Genomic DNA, 19,167 nt, shown 5'->3' with positions numbered 1-19,167 from the left:
ATGAAATGTGTGAGTACATTTTGATATTTAGTTACATTTCTCAAATAGAAATATTGTACACTCTTTACCTAGGTTGAAATGATTTATCCTCCAACTTGACATATGTATCCTATTATCTGTTATTATAACCAATGTACTATTGTTATATTCTAAAGAATATTCTATAGAAATTCTATAGATATTCTATTATTATTCTTTACTTACTTGATTTACTTAATCATTTATTTTATTTATTATTAGTAGTACTTTTTTAAATTGTACTACTATATACTATATATATGTATATATATATATATATACATATATATATATATATATATACTGTATATAAGCAGAGGGAAATAGAAGTGAGTAAAGGAGGTGTACAACACTGTAGCGGCAAATACAAAGATGCCTAAACTATGCGCTCCAGAAGGTGAATGATCACCACTATAAACCAAAAAATCACTTTATTTTCTTGCTAAGAATCTGTATTCACGGAACATGCATCAGTCGGATAGTCTTTACTGCAATGTATACACATCTATCGTAAAGTTTTATATCGGCGTAAACAGATCGGTGGACTTTATTTCAGGAATAAAAACCTGAGGAAATTGAGTTTGAGTGTAGAACCCTGGAGGGGAGGGGAGAGGAGAGAGCTTGCAGAGGGAGTTAAGAGACGTGGTCACATGATATCTTGTTGCTACGCAGCGTGCAGCAGGGAGACTCTGATAAAGCCGACTGGGGACCGGAGAGGAGGGAAAGAAATACTGCTCATTACAGAAGTTATTCAAGTTCATTGTCAGGCAGGAGAGAGAGAGAGAGGAGGAGAGAGAGAGAGGGAGGAAGAGACAGAGAGAAGCACAGAAAACAAAAAGCGATGTGGGAGGGTAAGAACAAAGAGTGGGAGTGTGTCGTGTAATTGTGCAACAGCATCAAATGTCAAACAAATCACCTGGTAACTGGTAAAAGAAACCAATGGCAGAGTAAAAGAACATTAAAGTGAAAGAACCTTACATTGCTCTCTTTCCTGGCAATCAAAACTTGAACTGTGGAAACCTAAATGTTACAGGTTTCATCCCTGCAACAGCCAATGTGTCCATCAGCAGCCATGTCTCCTATAAGACACTGAACCTTTATCTGTCAACTCTTTCTAAGTCGTTCTGGATAAGAGCTTCAACCAAATGCCTGAAATGAAAATTTACCTCACTCATTTTCAAGTCAAACCGTCCTCCTCCTACATTCTCTAACCCCGCCCCCCTCCCCCCCTCCTCCTCTTCAATCTTTTCCTCTCCATTTTTCCTCCGACCCTCTCAGGCAGGACCAGTTTATGGACGAGGTTGTCGGCATCAGCACATCAGAGCAGCTCAACCTGGACAGACTTCAATTCCTATATTACCAAAAATTGCACACAACGAAAAATCAGAAGTCACAGTATTCCTTACAATTTTCCTGTGACCATCGAGTGATCACCTATGATGGGAAAAGAAATACAACATGAGCTAGGAAGAGAGAGACAGAAGGTGTTTTTTAAGAGTGGAAGCAGCGGCAATAGAGAGGGAAAATCATTCAGTGGGAAGAGGGCATCATGAGCCACGAGCTCATCTCCAAAACAAACCTTGAAGCAAACAAAAGGAAAAAAAGGAAAAAAAAAAATCAAACACCCAAAAAAAATAAAAGAAAATTGGAATTGGATAACAGAATCTGACAACAGAACATAATACGGTGGAAAGTTGAAGAATGCCTAAAATGACAAGGGACATAAAATGCATTGTAAGCAGATGTTCTAATAATAATAATACATGGGAAAAGCTAAAGACTGCAGTGCAAATACAATGGATGAACCAATGCAGCACTATTGTTACTGGAGTTGAATACTAGTTGAGCCTTCTTATTGCCCCCTGTTCAACTCTCTGTAAGTAAATCTAATGGTGTTGTCCACTGGGTCACATGCAAAGCAACAGTAAAAGGCAAGGACAGATGCTAAAACAGTCATGGCGACAGCCCGAGGCAAAGCGCTGCCCTAACGCAGCTCTATCAGATCTCCACTCGACCGCACCGAGCATTGTGTTAAATGTCAAAATCATCACCTGGCTTAATACACAATGGCCAGGAGAAAAGTCAAACCGACACCATGTGCCCCTCTCTTGCCTCGTCTCTTCCTGGTTCCCTCCCCTCTCCTCGTCCTCCACGACACTTCAAAGCCCCCTCAGCTGGGATGAAAGAGACTATTCTCTTGTTTCCCCCCCGCCCCGTAATACACCAAAGTCTTCTGTCTTAGTCGGGGGGAAAGTACACAGCAGCTGACAGTAGCAATATCTGTCAAACGCCGTCGAGAAGCCCGTGTGTCCTCAAAAGTATTTTCCTGTAAGTGAAGCCCTGAGAGAGAGGGCGAGAAGAGAGGATCAAAGAGAATAAGAGGTCCCATTACTCAAGCAGGGGAGACGGGGCCCTTGCTAAAAGTCAGGAGCTAATGGGAGCTGTAGCACCTAAGCTTCTTCTGCAGTGAGTATTGAACCTCGGCCGCCTCTGGGGAAAGGCTGAAGCACTCAGAAGGAGACGCTCTGCAGTCTGACCCAGCTGCCTTGGCCTCCCACTGACCTCCTTTGCTGTGCACATAATTGGCTAAGTGAAGTGTAATGGCCGTCTGATGTGCTTATTTAGTTACAGTGGAGTGTTTATGTGCAGGGGATGTGGATAAAAGTGTGTCAGAGTGTGTGTGAGTGTGTGTGTGTCCGTGAGCGTGCGCGTGTTATCCTTTTGTCTGCTGTCTGCCCTGAGGCACAGCGCACCTGAGCCGCTGCACCTGAGGGAAACACACACACACACACACACACACACACTAATCTTCAACAATCATTATCATTCCTTCCTCCTTTTATCTCTCACACACACACTCCTTCTCTCCACGTCTTGCATCTATATTCAACTCACTCTCCTCTTTCCTTCGGCATCAAACCAATTAGTGCACACACACACACACACGCACACACACACACACACATACACGCACACACACAGATACAAGCGGTACACATACGCACTCATAAATAAGGAGAAACACATGTGCGGTCATGTACCTGATAATTAAATTAATGGTAAGTCAACCCTGAATTTTTCATGACTTCACCGTGAAGAGCAGGAGGAAACAAAGGGAACGAAGGAAGGGGGGGAAGAAAAAAACAGAGGGCAAGTAATAAGGAGAGAGAGAATGAAAAGAGAAAGAGGCGGTCAGAGCTAGCATGCTTGTCTTCCCTGCTCACGTAACCCTAGTGAGCTGGTCCCTAATGGAAGAGGAGATAGAGATATCACCCCAGGGCCCTGCACTCTTACCCACTCTCTCCCTGCCTCACCTCTCTCACAGCCTCCCTCTGTTTCAACCTCTTTCTCCTCACTTTCTCTCTCATCCTCTCCTCCTCACACGTTCCCTTGTTCTTTCCTCCCTCCAGGTCTCATCGTTGCCCCCTCATCTTGTTCTCTTTTCTCATTTCTCCTGCCATTCCCTTTACTGATTTTATTTCTGCCCCTCCCCCTCAGTCTCGACTGCTATGCCACTTAGAGTTCAGGATGTGACTGAAAGGTAATGCAGCCTCAGTCCAGTGTACAGCAACAGGTAATGAAAAAGATGTGCTTATTGTAGCAGAACACTAACAGATGAAAATACTATAACTGTAATAATCAACTTTTTTCTGGCTATACAACTGACTGGAAAGGGAAATATTTTAAACTCTAAGATGAGAAAAGGAGAAACTGATTTTCTGAGAGCGAACAAATGTGTGTTTTTGAATGGAAAAGGTGTTGATTTTTGTCTGCATTCATTCTCACATGTACACTATGCATGTGTGAGTGTGTTTTGTACGTGTGCATGCAGCCATACATGTTCACATTTACATTTCAGGCATTTAGCTAATGCTCATATCCACTTATAAAGAGTGTGTGTGTGTATGTATGCCTGTGTGTTTGGGCTCAGGTGTGTTGTGGCGGGACACGCCTCTGTAATAGGAGCTCAGCGGAGCCAGTTTAATCCCTGACCAGCAGGAGGGAATGAAGCCACACAGAGAGGCTCAGCAGGACGTCCACTACTGCTGCCGCTGAAGAAGAAACCCCCGGTGCTTGAATGTCAGCTCAAATATTCAGGCTGTCAACATCAATGTGATTGAAGATATCAGTTGTAAGCACAAAGGGAAATAGTAGCGATGGTATTCATTTGATACGAAACGTGATAATGCGATTCTTTATTGATCAAAATGCAGTCGCAGCTACAGAGCAGCGGCCCTGGAGCTGGGAGGGATTCAGTGTTTTGCTCAAGGACACATCAGCAGAGCGGCTGTTTGCCCTCATGGGGGCTTCAACCGGGTCCTCAGGCCGCTGCCTTTCGGCTCTCCTCTGAAGCAACAAACTATCCCCAACTAGATCAACCGATCAGCCGGCTTCATCTCACAGCATTAGTGAATTAAATAGAGCAGCAGAGCAAGAGCTCCATCTGAGCCCTCTGATTCTGTCTGACTCACATTGGGTTTGTCAGAGTAAAATCATTCATTGATTACTTCTGCTTCAGATGGTGAATCAGCCTACCTGGAGCTCTGCTGAAAATGTCACCAAGATGAATCACTGATACCCCCCTCCAGCCCATTACTCATTGTTAAATACATTAAGTAGGTGTTTTCACAGCAGGCTCAGCGAAACCATCGTCAGGGCCAGTGATGTAGAGGTAAATAAAAAAGTAGAGTATTGCTGAGGGGAAATTATGAATCCCGGTCACCAGGTTCTTACATATCTTCTATTTCAAAAATCCATACTTTTTCCAGGCCTAAATTTCTTCACTGGATTTAAAGATTTTGGTGATCAATATGATGCCTGCTGATAGTTACTGGGAAATTTGGCTGTTGACTGGGCCATATCCCTCTATAGCTGAAGGTTATCCTCCACAGTAACAAATAATGCAAGATAGGGAATAAATGTGGGATCTATAACTGCATAAAATGTGTAGTCATTTGTGTATCAAGACATTTTCCCATACTTTTCCAGACTATTTGTGTAATTCCCAAACTTTTCAAGACCTGGAAATGATCAGATTGCTTTTTCATATTTTTCCCGACTTCTCATGATTGCCTAGTAACATGCTGTACTAATAAACAGAAATCTACATTTTCTTGAATTGTCAGATACCTTAAATCAATCAGATGTTACCTTGATGCATGCAAGTATACTATCAATGTATGTCATAAACCTTTATATCAGCTTAAAAAGGTGGGTAAACTCTATGACGAATAGTTATGTTAAAAAATGATGTTAGATTTAACATTACATCCTTGCTCAGGACTTCAAACTGACCCACATATGCCAGTCCGTCAGAATAAATGCAACTGATATACTGTATGTATCAACCTTTGAGAAAAACTACTGACAGCCACTCAATGGGTAGACTCAGCAGAACAGAGCAGAAATCTAAAACCAAGTTAGACATACACATATGTGCACATACACACACACACCTCGTAATGTATACTTATCCATAGCAGTTGCACAGACACAGATAGGGGAAGGAGAGAGACAGAACGAAGCGAGAGCAGAGAGAGAGAGAGAGAAAAGAAGCAGCAGACACAGCAGTCCAACCACACCCCACATCACAGACCGAATCATCAGCACTCTCTGTGCCGTTTGTTGTACCTTTTAGTGCGTCGGAACATGTTGCTCTGGAGGGTATCTAGGCGTAGCTCTGAGCAACAGGAGCAGCAGCTGAGCGGCGAGCGAGCGAGAGCAGTCAGAAAGCAGCAGGTCTCTGGGAAAATGTCATCGCAATGCAACGCATGGCTCCCACAACCTTTAGATCTGCACTGGTGTCTGTGTGTCTGGGCAAATGTGGCAGAGCACCAAAGGAGAGAGGGATGAGGGAAGAGGGAGGGATGGAGGGAGGGAGGGCAGGGTGGGTCTGCCTTTCAGAGAGGAACAGAAAAGGCGGCCGGGAATTATGGGTCATTTTCTCAAGGGCAAGATGCCATTGTATAGAGTGTAGGGAGGGGATATTCTGTCACATATTTCATGAGTGTATGTGTGTTTGTGTTTGTGTGCGTGTTTTACTGCTCTCTATGCACTGAAAGCAACTCTGGTGCGGAGTTAAAAGCTTTTTACTGCAGGCTACAGATACCATGAATGAATGAAGGTGGCTAATTCATCTCAGCAGAGTAGAGGATGACTTGGATGTGTGTTACGTAACGGTAAAACATATGTTGAATGGAATCAAATATCAAAGAAAAGTAGAACTGATGAAGATGTATGCCGCTCTCACACACCCATGCTTGCACGCACACACACACATTCAATGGGTATACTGTGTTTACCCATGAATGGATACAGTGGGTAGATTGAATGTGAAGCCAGCTCCACTGAGCTCATCTATAATGGATGGTGGGCCTATGGAGAGTGATGGGCCGCGATGGGAAGGAGGCCGAGACAGAATGAATCCAAATGGCAGCGCGCCGTCTCACGAGGCGGGATGATGGCAAAAGGGGGAACAGGGGTTGGAAGCTGAAAAACAACAGTGAGATGGATAGGAAAACACGGGCCGTACACAAACAGAGTGGGCCGCTCCCTGGCTTCATTTCATGTTTGATTACCCATGATGACTAGGGATGAGGAGACAGAGTGGAGAAGATGGATAGGGCAGGGAGACGGGAACGGGGACGAGAGAAGGGGGTGTAGGTGGAGGTAGTGGGCTGTGACCGCTTGCGCACACACACACACGCACGCACACACACACACACACACACACACACACACATACAGACCACAACTTACTCAAGAGGGCATATGAATTATAATCAATCTTATTAACATGTTACTGGCCTTAATTAATACTCTCTTCATACTCATCTAAGCACCATGTTGTCTTTCTGCGTAAACATATTTATTTTCCTTTTCCTTATCTGAAATTCCTTTAATGTCATTTGATGTCCTTTGTCATTTTGTTCATTTTTGATGTTCTAATTTTATGGTCACCATTGTGCTCCATGTTATTTTAATACTGGTTTTGCCTTTCTATATTGATTATTTTTGCTCTAAAAGGTTTCATTTCATACCCATGTTTTAACTATTTGTCTAGTGTTGTAGTTTATGTTTTAATTGGACCCCAGGACGATTAGCGTGTCGCCTGTGCGTTGGCTAATGCAGATCATTAATGAGCTAATGAACTAATAACCCTCTTTGTCATATCTGACAAACTACGAGTAAGTGAGAGCGAGAGAGATAGAAAGACAAACAGATAATAAACCAGGAGTGAGAGAAGGGATTAAGAAAAGAGAACTGAAACTGATCTGAAGGGCTGGGGGGGAAGAGCAAGAGAGGAACAGAAACAGATTAACAAAATTAGGAAGAGAAAAGGAGAAATAAAGAGGCGGAGAAACTGAACAACTGAACAATTGAAAAAGAAGGAATGGCTTTCAGCACCATGGACAGCGTCCAGAGCTGCCGGCCGGCCGTAATCGGACTCAGACAGACTCACAGACAAGGTCCCTGCAGTCCGTCTTCTCCTCATTCACACAAGGACAGCACTCCACGCCACAAGCACCGCTGAAGGATCCTCAAGCCGTTCAACAGACCGTTGAAATGCAAATCACGCTCATCGAAGAAGGAGAGCCCATCTGAAGTAAGCTCAGGAGGAGAGGCCTTGTTGATAAATGACCAGACCCACAGCTCCCCTGGCTGTGATTGTTTTTCTGTACGGAGGGCCCAGTTGGCCAGGGAGGAAAGAGGGAGGGAGGGAGGGAGGGAGGGAGACAGGAAGGGAGGAACGGAGGGATGAAGGAAGGCAACACTCACCTGCTGTTCTTGCGGGGCAGTGGCAAATCCTTCTGGAAGAAACACAAAGAAGCAAACGAAAGAAGAGATCAGGCACGGAGACATTTACAAATGAAATTCACATGAGTGATAGAGAAAAACATTGAATTACACTGAATTACACTGATTGGAAGAAGTGAAGGGGGCTTAAGTGTTCCAGCACCGATTACACTGTGTGCAAACATTTTGCACATACATTATGTGTTCATTGTAATGTGTTTGCTTGTAAACCGATGGGTCTGCTGGTTTCTGCCAATGCTCTGAACTGGGCACAACACCTTGTCCCTCTCTCTCTCTCTCTCTCTCTCTCTCTCTCTCTCTCTCTCTCTCTCTCTCTTTCTCTCTCTCTCTCTCTCCCTCTCCTCCACCCTCCCATCCTCCCATCTCCTGAGTCCAGATGGACTGGGAACATTGGGCTGGAACAGCAGCAGACACTCACTGCACTCAATGAAAGCAGTGTGAGCCGTGCCAGATCTCATGCCAGCACAGCCTGGCTCTTTACAAAACCCTGCATGCTGAGATAGAGAGAGGGGAAGGAACAGCGCGTGTAAACAAGGGAGGAGAGAGAGAGAGATAGAGAGAGAGACAGGCAGACAGACAGACAGACAGACAGAAAGAGAGATCATGTTGCTTTTTAAATTTTATGCCTGGAGCCTTATCCTTGAGCCTGAGTATTCTGGCCTTCTGCAGCGAATGTGTATGTCTGTGTGTGTGGGTGTGTGTGTGTGTGTGTGTGTGTGTGTCTGTCTGTCTGTCTGTGTCTGTGTATGATTCTCACAAACAAATTGGCAAGATGAATTCACAGAGAAACGCAGCACTGCATGCATGAAAGAGCATGGCAGAGAAGAGTGAGTAGATGGTCTAACTAATGAAGTCAAGTGGAGGTTAACAGACAGAGACACAGTGAGCCTGAAAGCAGGAAACACTACTGACGGTCACATTCTGGTCAGTGCTGTCTGAGTGTTTCAGGTGTGTGCCGCTACATGGTGGAGATGCAATTAATCCATTAGCTGCTTCACGCCCACTCCTGTCACACACAGGGCAACGCTGTTAAGCTGCTGTTAGCATTGCACTGACAGCCTGGTAACCACAGTCAATGCAATTATTAGGTTAACCTTCAGATAAAGATTTTGTATGTGTGTGTGTGTGTGTGTGTGTGTGTGTGTGGACCTGCTCCTCTCCAATACATTTCCCTTTGAAGCACAGATATGTGTCATACTGTGGCAACCTGACTGCTTTGTATTACAAGGCCAAACCTTCACCACAAACAAGACAAGGTTAAGTCTATGAGTAAGTCCAGTGGTAAAAAATAGAAGAAAGCTAAATAAAGCAACAGAATGGAAACCTCAAAAAGAAAGTCTTAGCCTCCTACTCGGCTAACATTTATCAGGATCATAGGCTAACCACAGATTACAGAGTTGCTGGACTACTGCCCCTCCCATGGGTTCACATGTTAACAGAGACAAATCCCTCTCTACAAGGACGACTGAATATTCAACCTATTGATCCGTCCTCACTTTGTCCTTCATTGATCAGGCTAATTGACCCAGAGCCGTCAGAGCCAGGGAGAAGATGACTTCCAAGTAGAGGAGGTCTAAAGGAGGTCTTATAGGGGCTTCTTAATGATGGGGAGGGTTAATGTTATGAACCATCAGTTAGTAGACCTGACAGCCAATGCCCTTACAGAGCAGCAGTTAAAGGATAAGGCTGGTGTTTTTTAATGCATTGCTTACCGTCAACAGATCCTATGAAAATAACAAAATCAGCAATGATTTTGTTTTACCAACAAGTCTCGTCCATGTAGCCGGTGCCCAATGCAGCCATGTCCCAGCAGCCATAGAACTCCATTGTATTAAAAAAAGGGTTAAAAACACGTCAAAGAGCCATGCCGTTGCTCTGGGCAACATATTTCATCATCGCGATGCACCGGGCCAGCCGACTTTTTCCTCAAACAACTTAATAAGCCGGCTGTAAACACGTTTGCGATCTCAGGAAAGTAGTTCCGTAGCACCGAAAATAGTCCCCGGCGTAATGAAGAACTTGTTCCCATTTGAATTTGATTTGGTAATAACTACAACAGCCTGACTTTTCGTGGTAACAGTTAGCGATTTTTAAAATGTAAACTATGTCTTTGTGAGCTGTATTTCAAGGTTTTTAGCTTACAATTGGAGCCAATGACTTCTGGGTTGACGGCTAAAAACGGTACGTGGGAAGTCAGAAAGTAACAGGAGTAGAGCAAACACATTGTTGATTTTGTTATTTTCATAGGATTTGTTGACGGTAAGCAATGCATTAAAAAACACCAGCCTTATCCTTTAAGTCCAGTAAAAACATCACCACATAAAACGTTTATGTTTCAGACTATGATTTTAACTAGAACTAAAACAAGAGATCATATAACTCCTATTTTAGCCAATTTACACTGGATTCCAGTTCATTTCGGAATTGATTTTAAGATTTTACTGATTACTTTTAAGGCTCAGGCAGGTTCCTATTGACTGTTTGAGGGTCTAGACTGAAAACAAGAGGTGATCAGGCCTTTGCCATCACAGCTCCTAGACTTTGGAACAGCCTGTCTGAGGAGCTCAGGCTGGCCAAATCAGTCTTATCTTTTAAATCACTTCTCAAAACCCATTTTGATAGACTTTCTTTTATGTAACGATCTTCTGTTTTGTTTTGTTTTCTGACCTACTTCTATGATTCTAACCCTTGCACGGCACTTTGTTGTTTATCTGTTCTCTTTTTATCCTTTGTAATGCACTTTGTTTAGAAAGGTGCCCTATAAGTAAAGTATTATTTATTATTATATGCACATTTCTTACATACTCATATTGCTTTACAGGAAATGAGAACATTCTCTTAACATCACCAATGATTCAAAGATATATATAAAGGAATATAAAGGAATGAAATTTGCATGGAGGGCATTCTAAATAAGCTGTAATGTACATCAGGTGTAACATCAGGTATACATGTGGTATGTTTTCAAGTGTTGGGCTGTTTTTTATGTTTATGCTTTTAATGTTTCAAACATATGGAAATGTTCATGCAGCTCAGTGATTTGCATGAAAAGTCCATTTGGAAAATCAATAGAATAAGACAAAACATCCAGATGCATTAGACTTATCAGTGGAACAAAGCAGAATGCACCTCTGTTATATCTGATATCTCTGTCATATCCAGGCCTGTGAACATCTGCTGGCTGTCTGTCTGATGTCCCTCTGCGGGGCTCTTTAATGTTCAGGCATGTCTAGACAATAAATAGAACCAGCGGGCACATCAAACAAAGTGCAGCCATCTACTGGAGCCTGCAAGAGTGAATAAGCAGCGTAAACATGATGCTTCCACCTTCGCTTGCTCTCCTGTCTTCTTTCCCTGGTTTGAGGTTCTCGACTACAGGTGAGAAAAGAGGCTTCAAACACCAGAATTATAACCATGGGTCTTAATTATGTTGTGAAACCACGGGGATGCATGTGCTTTAGATTATATCCCTGTACTATAGCTCAATTATTAGATCAAGTGGTATGGCATTTATTAACCCGGTATAAAATTCCATCAGGTGAATGAAGTCCTGTCTGTCACCCTCACTTACATATTATATTACCAAGAAATCATTGTCTCTTAGTATCTGCCTGGATTTCTTTTCATAATCCTCAATTCCAATGCTTTTTCTGCTTTCATTCATGAAAAGGTCAGAGAGAGAAAACTCATTTCTCAATTCCAGTCTAGACTCCATCAGTGGTCACAGTGCGGGGAGACTGGCACACCAGTTTCTAATTCTGCCTTTGTGACTCATGAACTCCAGGAAGAGAGAAAATTAATTTTCCACTGGTGTCTCTAACCATCATCATTTCCACAAAGTGAGTAAAGTATCGCTCTCAGACACAGGGAAGAATGAGCAGACATTATACCATTAAGGAAATATGACTGTTCATGCTATATCCAGGTCCTGTGTCATATTCTGAAGCATGGTTCCGGTATAATTATCTTCAGCTCTCCTTAACTTAATTCTCCTGCGGTTTAATTAGTGTGTCAGAATGCCAAGCTTGTTGCTTACTGCATGGTTGAATTTCCCATTTCACAACATGTAAAAAGGTTAAAAAAAAAACGTGATGCTGATGTGCAGCTGGGTTTGGAGCTACATGAGTCCCACTAATGAAGTCTGGTGGTGGTGAAGGATGACTGACAACAGATGGCAGATTCCGTCATGAACGTGCCATTCCCCCCGATCACAGATTAGAAAGCAAAACAATTACATGATATATATTTATTCCCTTTCCTGACAGGAGCGGCTGCTCTTTCCACAGGGTTTAGCCGTGTGCTGCTGGGGAGTGTTTTGAGGATTGAGCTTATATGTGTGTCTGATCCTCTTTAGTCCCTGGCTATCACACTGACAGGAGTGCACAGGGGTGTGTGTTTTTGTATGTGTGTGTGTGTGAGAGGGATGTAAAATCCAGCACAGACGTCACAAGTCTATGAATATTCAAACGCTCTCACTGGAGGGTGATTGTGCCATGGTCTTGTAATTGCTGTGGTGGTGTGTAGGAGCGTTTTGCCTAGAGATTACTTGAAGTGCTTCCCTCCTTGTAATTAAAGATGAATGGGGGCTTTTTAGTATCTAACCTGCAGATGGCCTATTTCTGTCAAAGCGTGTTCACTTCGACAACATCACCACTAACCTAGTTCACGTTTGAACTGCTGCATGCATACGTGTGCGTGTGCGTGTGCGTGTGCGTGTGCGTGTGCGTGTGCGTGTGCGTGTGCGTGTGCGTGTGTGTATGTATAGGATACTCCAGGGGCAAGTTTGAGCTCGCCTCCTATTATGAATCACTGTCATCCTTGATGCATCATTTGTGAATTCGCTCAACCTCAGGCAAAAACGTGCAGAGAAGAAAAGCATTTAAATGTAACATAGCTGCTATACGGGTTCATTGGGGTTTCACCCTTCAGCAGGAATGTCAAATGACATTCAAGTTATTTACATAAACCCTTATGTATACTGTATAGTTGTAATGCAAAATAGGTATTTTGTGTTATTGCTTCCTTGGGAATATATACCTTGCCCTCATTATATACTATAAAAGCAATATCCAGGTAGAGGTCAACATAGGTGAACCTGTGGCCCGATGTTAGTTCAGCCATTTTTAATAATTACTTCATGTAACTAATGCCTCGTTCATGTCATATGGGAAGAAGCGTAAGATTGGGATGGCATCTCGTTGCTACAACTTGAAAGCGTTCACGTGTTTAACTTATTGGAACACCCACATCCAAAATAATTTTTATTTAGGAATTTAAAATCAACCATAAAGAAAGTGCAAGTCATTACTCTGTTTTTGTAAGTAGACTTGATGTACTAATGTGAAAATAAACGATAATTTTTAGTTTTATTGTCTTGGACTGCCAACATCAGTGGATTCGTTGCAGTGTTGTGTTGATACACTTCCGCAATTTGCCGTGAAGTGGAATCGGAGCCCTTGAAAAAGTCCCATTTACCCTACTTGTAATTACCACTAGGAGGCTGAAATGAAGGTTTTTTTCACAGTCAGCAGGTCGTATTTACGGTAAATCCAATATGATATGAATGTGGCATAAGTCTCTGACGATGGCATGGGCTGGAAGGACATCTCCAGCCAGTCAACAAGGCATCTGTGAAGTCTATCAGCTAGCTTGCTAACCAGTCAGCCAATCATCCATCCATCATTTCATCCATCCACCCATCCATCTTGCCATCTAACCAGTCAGCCAATCAGCCATACAAACAGCTGGGTGGCAAACATATAGAGGCAGGCAGTAAACAGTAACTGAGCCATGAGAGACCAGCTGACGCTGTCTCCTGCCACACATATCCCTCAACATATGAGAAACGGTTCCTCCATAAACGGCCCCTTGCTGTCATGTCCTTCAAGTCCTCATGTCTGCACTGGAGGACAAATTGCCCTTGTTATAATGAAACGACATTAGCTGGGCCGCATGCCTAAAGCACACCGCTGCACCGTCTGTTTGGCCGGCCGGCTCGCCTTTCTGGCCGGCCAGCCCAATCATTTTGTGGACACCGCAGAGAACAATGGTGAGAGGCAAGTCTAGGGAGAGACAACGGGGATCAATCAAGGGGTGTCACGCTGCCAAGAGACGGCGAGCGGGCCACTCATCATCTACAGCGGTGATTGACTTACCGCTCTGAGTCTGACAGATGGAGAAGGCCAAGGGCTGAGGGGAGGGGAGGAGACATGGGTGTCATGCATACTAGATGGCCTGGCACTCCCTGACTCTGTTTTTGTGCAGCCATACACGTTATTGCTATTATCGCTATTGTCAGGACTTCATGCCTGTGAAAACAAGACAACGGCTGCTCAATGAAACAGCTACTGCTACTCAGATGATATATTGTGGTTGTTGGATATGGATAGATACATCATTCACTACATTATCATGACCTTAAGTGAAAAGTATGTTATTCTTTATCCCTCTGTATGTTGCATTAATACATGTGCAGCTCTGTTAACTACTCATATTAATAAATGTATGTGCCGGCAGCAAGGAAACTGCAGGGCTAGAGTGTCACAGAGTGCAGCAGGCACAAAGATGTTCATTCCATGTTAGTCATGTTGAAGCAATGCATCATGGGTGTGACCCCTGACCCCAACTGCAGGGGAGTGGGGTGTGTCACCATATGGTGCTGAGAGAAAGATGGAGAAAAAGGCGGCTTTAAACACACTAACAGCTGAGTGTGTGTGTGTGTGTGTGTGTGTGTGTGTGTGTGTGTGTTTGTGTGTGGGTGTGTGTGTGTGTGTAACCGTTGGGATGATGAGACCCAGGGGAGGGAGAAGGCGGTTGGATGAGACAAGGAATACCCATCGAGAGCAGATTACACATCAACACACAATTTTAGACACACACACACAGACACACATGCACACACATATATACACACACATACACTTAATGCAAAAACATGGGCATAAACCTCCATAGATAGAGGCTAAATGCACACTTCCCTTGAACTATAACACTTATTTTCTCTCTCTCCCTCACACACACACACACGCACACTATAAATCATTCTGCTGGCCAGCCTATACCTATAAAATGGCAGTGACTTTGTGAGTCTGACTCTATGATGATTAATTCCCTTACAGCCGCTGTCATACATCACAGCAGCAGTGAGCTGAGCGCTGTGGATGATGAGACCTGAAACCATCCGTACACCTCAGCTCTAATCCCCCCTCTATTCCTTTATTCCCTCTCTCTCTCTCTCTCTCTCTCTCTCTCTCACAGTAATAGGGGTCAATTTGCCAGTAAGCGTTTTAAAGGTGAAATTCAGAGCACTCACTGAAAATCCTGCTTTTTCGGGGGCGTAAACCAACATAATGAATACAAACTCTCTTTCAATATCCCCTCCACTCCCACCCATTAACCCAACACACACACACACACACACACACACACCCTATCTCCAGTATAACCAGCCTATAGGAGAGGCACTCCTTAGCTCTGCTCAGTTCACTTGACTGAATCCTGAATCATACACAGAGGAGAGAGGGTGTGTGTGTGTGTGTGTGTGTGTGTGTGTGTGTGTGTATGTATGTGTGTGTGTGTGTGTGTGTGTGTGTGTGTGTGTTGGAGGGGTGTGGGTGGGGGGTATGACCCGTGGTTAAGCAGGCTGCTTCATAATGGATGAACACGTATGGCCTCAGCGGCCACAGTAATGTGCACGAGTCATATCAGTATGCATGAGTGACGATTCATTAGTGTCAACGTTTTGTCTAATAGACTACAGCCTAAATTATTCCATTAGGAAGAAGAACTGTACTAAGCCTATAATGAATTTTAAAAGGATACTATAGAAACATGACAGCAAAGCCTCAAGTCTTTATAAGATTATTATATGACTATTATAGTGATATCATTGTAGATTTAAAAAAGAAATGCCATAAATATCATAAGGGCACTATGGAGTGCCTTAGGCACACTATAAGGCCCTATAGGAATATATTAGAAATGCTTGAGGGATTATTTGTTAGGGGGTTGTATGAACAATGAATCATGTTTGGACTACATCTTACATTATTCCCTTATGAAAAATAATAATCCTGCAATATGCTGTATTTTAGAGGGATACTAGCCTATATCAATATCACAGCCTATAAGTTATACGAATATTATAGGAATATTATAGTGACACCATAGGAGATAAAAAAATACCATAAAGTAGGCCTAGGATAAGATAACTGTAAACTCACTACCACAGGCGCACTGTAAGTCCCTATGGGAATATTTTTGTTAGGGTTGATAGTGAGGCCTACATTGGTGCATTAGCAATAAGTCTCCACTTTGTACCCTAACAACGATTTCTACTGTGGTGATGAAACCATAAATTGAAAATTGAAAATCACAGCCAGGCTCCTGGTTATGAATATGCAATGAACTTGTCACTGCACATGCACAAGTTAGCCTGTGGCTACATGCTATAGGAGATGATGTTTGACTAAATGGCCTATCACTAGAAGCGATAAGAAACATTTTTTATAACTGGGAACAGTTGCACACATGACAGGATGATAATATCCAGCATCAGAACAGGAGTCCAGCCTGCTGTGTGGTCAAACCGCCTCACCTGCAGCCTCCGGCGCCGTATTATCCCCGAGTCATCCATGGCGTAATGAAGCGCAGTGGAGCTCCTGGCGGGGATTTCCCCGACTAAATCAGTCCCTCGACCCTTCACTTATCTGGGTTTTGACCCAGCAGCGCTGCGGCATCCGCCGGCGGTCCGGTTCACACCCGAACTGCACAGCAGCAGCAGCAGCGTCCTGGCGCACTTTGAGCCAGAGAAGCGCGCAGAGAGGCGTCCGGTGTCACGTAGAGGAGCCGCTTGGAAACACACAAATGACAAGCGGTCCCATTCTGTCTGATTTCACAAAAAGCCTCGCGTCGAGTTCCTGGGACTGAAAACGCAACGTCAATGTTTCTCTCAGACTCACTGAAGCCCCGTGTCCTCTGAAAATGTCTCGGTGTTGACAGGCGGCTGCTGTCTCTGCGGTCTGCGCTCCTTATGGGGGCATCCTTGACATTTAGCCAAAGGTTTGTGCGCTTTGATGCTGTCCAGACGAGCGACTGGGCGACCTCCTCCGTAGGCCTGAACGATCAGTGGCAGGCTGCAAACGCAATGTTCATCTAGGATCAGCCGATCCGACTACTCAACCCAAGTTGTTGCGGTGCTGAATAAGAATCTCCAGAGGATCCTGGTTTCTTTCTACATTCGGTTACAAACGGTAATGAGTTCACTGTCGGGGCAAGCGAAGACGAAAACAACCAAGCGAATTTATACACGATCGTACCGCGGTTGAGCTGCAGCGTTGGTCTGAGACGCGCTGGTCTTCATCCTTGAGCTCCTCGGTCGGGTTGACATTGCCTCTGATTCGCCGCTGAGGAGACTGTCCGGTCCGGTAACATCGTCGTGTGTGAGGACGCGCAGGAGAGCACGTCCCTCTCTCTCTCGTCTTCTTTTCCAAAAATTAAGTGCAAAGTTTCTACTCTTACCCGTTTCATTCATTCATTGCTCCTCCACCTTCACTTCCTAGGATACTGGATACTGGACGGGCGACAGCAGCAACGCGATATTTGTAACCCCTTCCTGGGATTCCCTCTCGCCCCTCCTCCTACACGGCTCTCCTCCGATGAATGGTAGGCCTGTCTAACCCGTGTTGAGAAGATACACCCTCCCTCTGTTGCCGTAGGCAGCCTTGAAGATCACATCATTGACTTTTAATATTGCTGTTGTCATGTGGGAAAAACTCGCAACTCCAATTTCGGTGATTTTCATGATTTAACTTCAATTGAGGGAATACAAGCTTCTCTACAGATGGAGACATTTTTTTACTTAAAAGTGCATGGCGGTCCCCATCTTCAGGCTAAAAGCAAAGTTGTTCTCCTGAAATTTTCACATTTTGGAGATACAAGCTTTTCTCCGGACAGCAGGAATGTGTAAAGTCAGTTAAATGAGGCAAATTCAGCACCAGGGACAGCAACACAGGATACACACTCAATTCATAGCCAACTGTAGTGAGACCTTATTGTTGAAGGACAGTCAGGGAAAATTACTTTTAAAAGTAATTAGTTACTTTATTTTGTTACATAGGCTACTTTTAAATGAAACTAATTACGTTACAGAGTTAAAAGTAGGCCTACCTCGTTAGAGTAGTTTTGCACAGACTGCGTTTTATCAATTAGCAGCATGTTGTCTGCATGAGATTTTGACTTTTTCTACTTGAAATTCTATAAAAAACTATTAATGGATTACAATAATTGAAAAACTAAGGCTTTAAGTAACTAGTTACCACAAAACTAATCTGAGTACTCTAACGCGTTAACCGCAGCACTGTTGAAGGATACAAGGTGACTCAAAAAGGTGAGGTGGACAGTGCTTAGTAACATGTAAAACTTTATAAACTGTGCAGTAAAAGGTTATAGTCCAAACTGTATGGCTAAAGCACCCAACACTACAGCCTACTTGTTAAGCAAAAAGTTAAAAGAATGTTGGAATATCATCTTCCCTTATCCTCTATGGACCAGTCTCCCTCCATACAGTAAGAGACGTTAAAGTTCATCATGGATAGATTTATTACTGTTCGTCTTGATGTTTCCCTTGATGCTGAATGAATAATGCTGAAAGCAAAAGAACATGTACACATGCCCATGTGCACAGACACACAGGCAATATGTGCACATACATGCACACACAGAAGCACATGCACACACCCAGACACACACAGACACACCTCAAATTTGTATTTATTCATGTTGAGTGCATGAGGTGAAGAGCCAGCCAGACTGTGTAAAACTATACTGCTGTAATGCTGTAATTCTAATACTAATACTGCAAGTCTCAACATCTGTTGTTTGTTCAATTGCAGGTAGCTGGTGTCATGCCAAAGTCATCAGCATGCAACACTCTCAACTACATGACATAAGTGACCCTATACATACTGTAGGCTTATCATATGAGGAGAATACATTTATCTGCATATCTGTGTCTGTACAGTATCAATATCTAGATCTATGTCAATTACTGTTTATCAACATATACCAATCTATATCTAGAAACTGAAAACTGAATAGATAGATAGATAGATAGATAGATAGATAGATAGATAGATAGACAGACAGACAGACAGACAGACAGACAGACAGACAGACAGACAGATGACATAACAATAATACAGAAGTTGCAAATGTTCCAAATATTTAGATACACTTTCACTCAGTGCTTAAGGCTTCTTCTGGAAAATATGTTTTCTTTTGACCTGAGTTGGCCATCCTTTGCTTTGCTTCTCCCTTCAACATTTTGACTAA

At 43.4% G+C, this 19,167-nt stretch overlaps 1 protein-coding gene across 1 annotated transcript in view; it reads right to left on the bottom strand.

Moving 5' to 3' along the window:
• mast1b (microtubule associated serine/threonine kinase 1b) overlaps window positions 1–16,516 on the bottom strand; it is a 39,598-nt gene extending 23,082 nt beyond the window's left edge. The window contains exons 1-2 of the mRNA XM_071918519.2: window positions 16,433–16,516; window positions 7,798–7,829 (exon numbers count right to left, since the gene is read on the bottom strand). Coding sequence (XP_071774620.2) covers window positions 7,798–7,829; window positions 16,433–16,471 — 71 coding nt within the window. The 5' untranslated portion in view covers window positions 16,472–16,516. The remainder of the gene's footprint in view (window positions 1–7,797; window positions 7,830–16,432) is intronic.
• Window positions 16,517–19,167: the final 2,651 nt, after the last annotated feature.

The sequence above is a fragment of the Centroberyx gerrardi genome, chromosome 7 (genome assembly GCF_048128805.1).
Source record: "Centroberyx gerrardi isolate f3 chromosome 7, fCenGer3.hap1.cur.20231027, whole genome shotgun sequence".
In the NCBI taxonomy this organism is placed as follows: Eukaryota; Metazoa; Chordata; class Actinopteri; order Beryciformes; family Berycidae; genus Centroberyx; species Centroberyx gerrardi.
The sequence above is the reverse complement of the archived record's forward strand: the minus strand, read 5'-3'. Positions and strand labels throughout refer to the sequence as shown.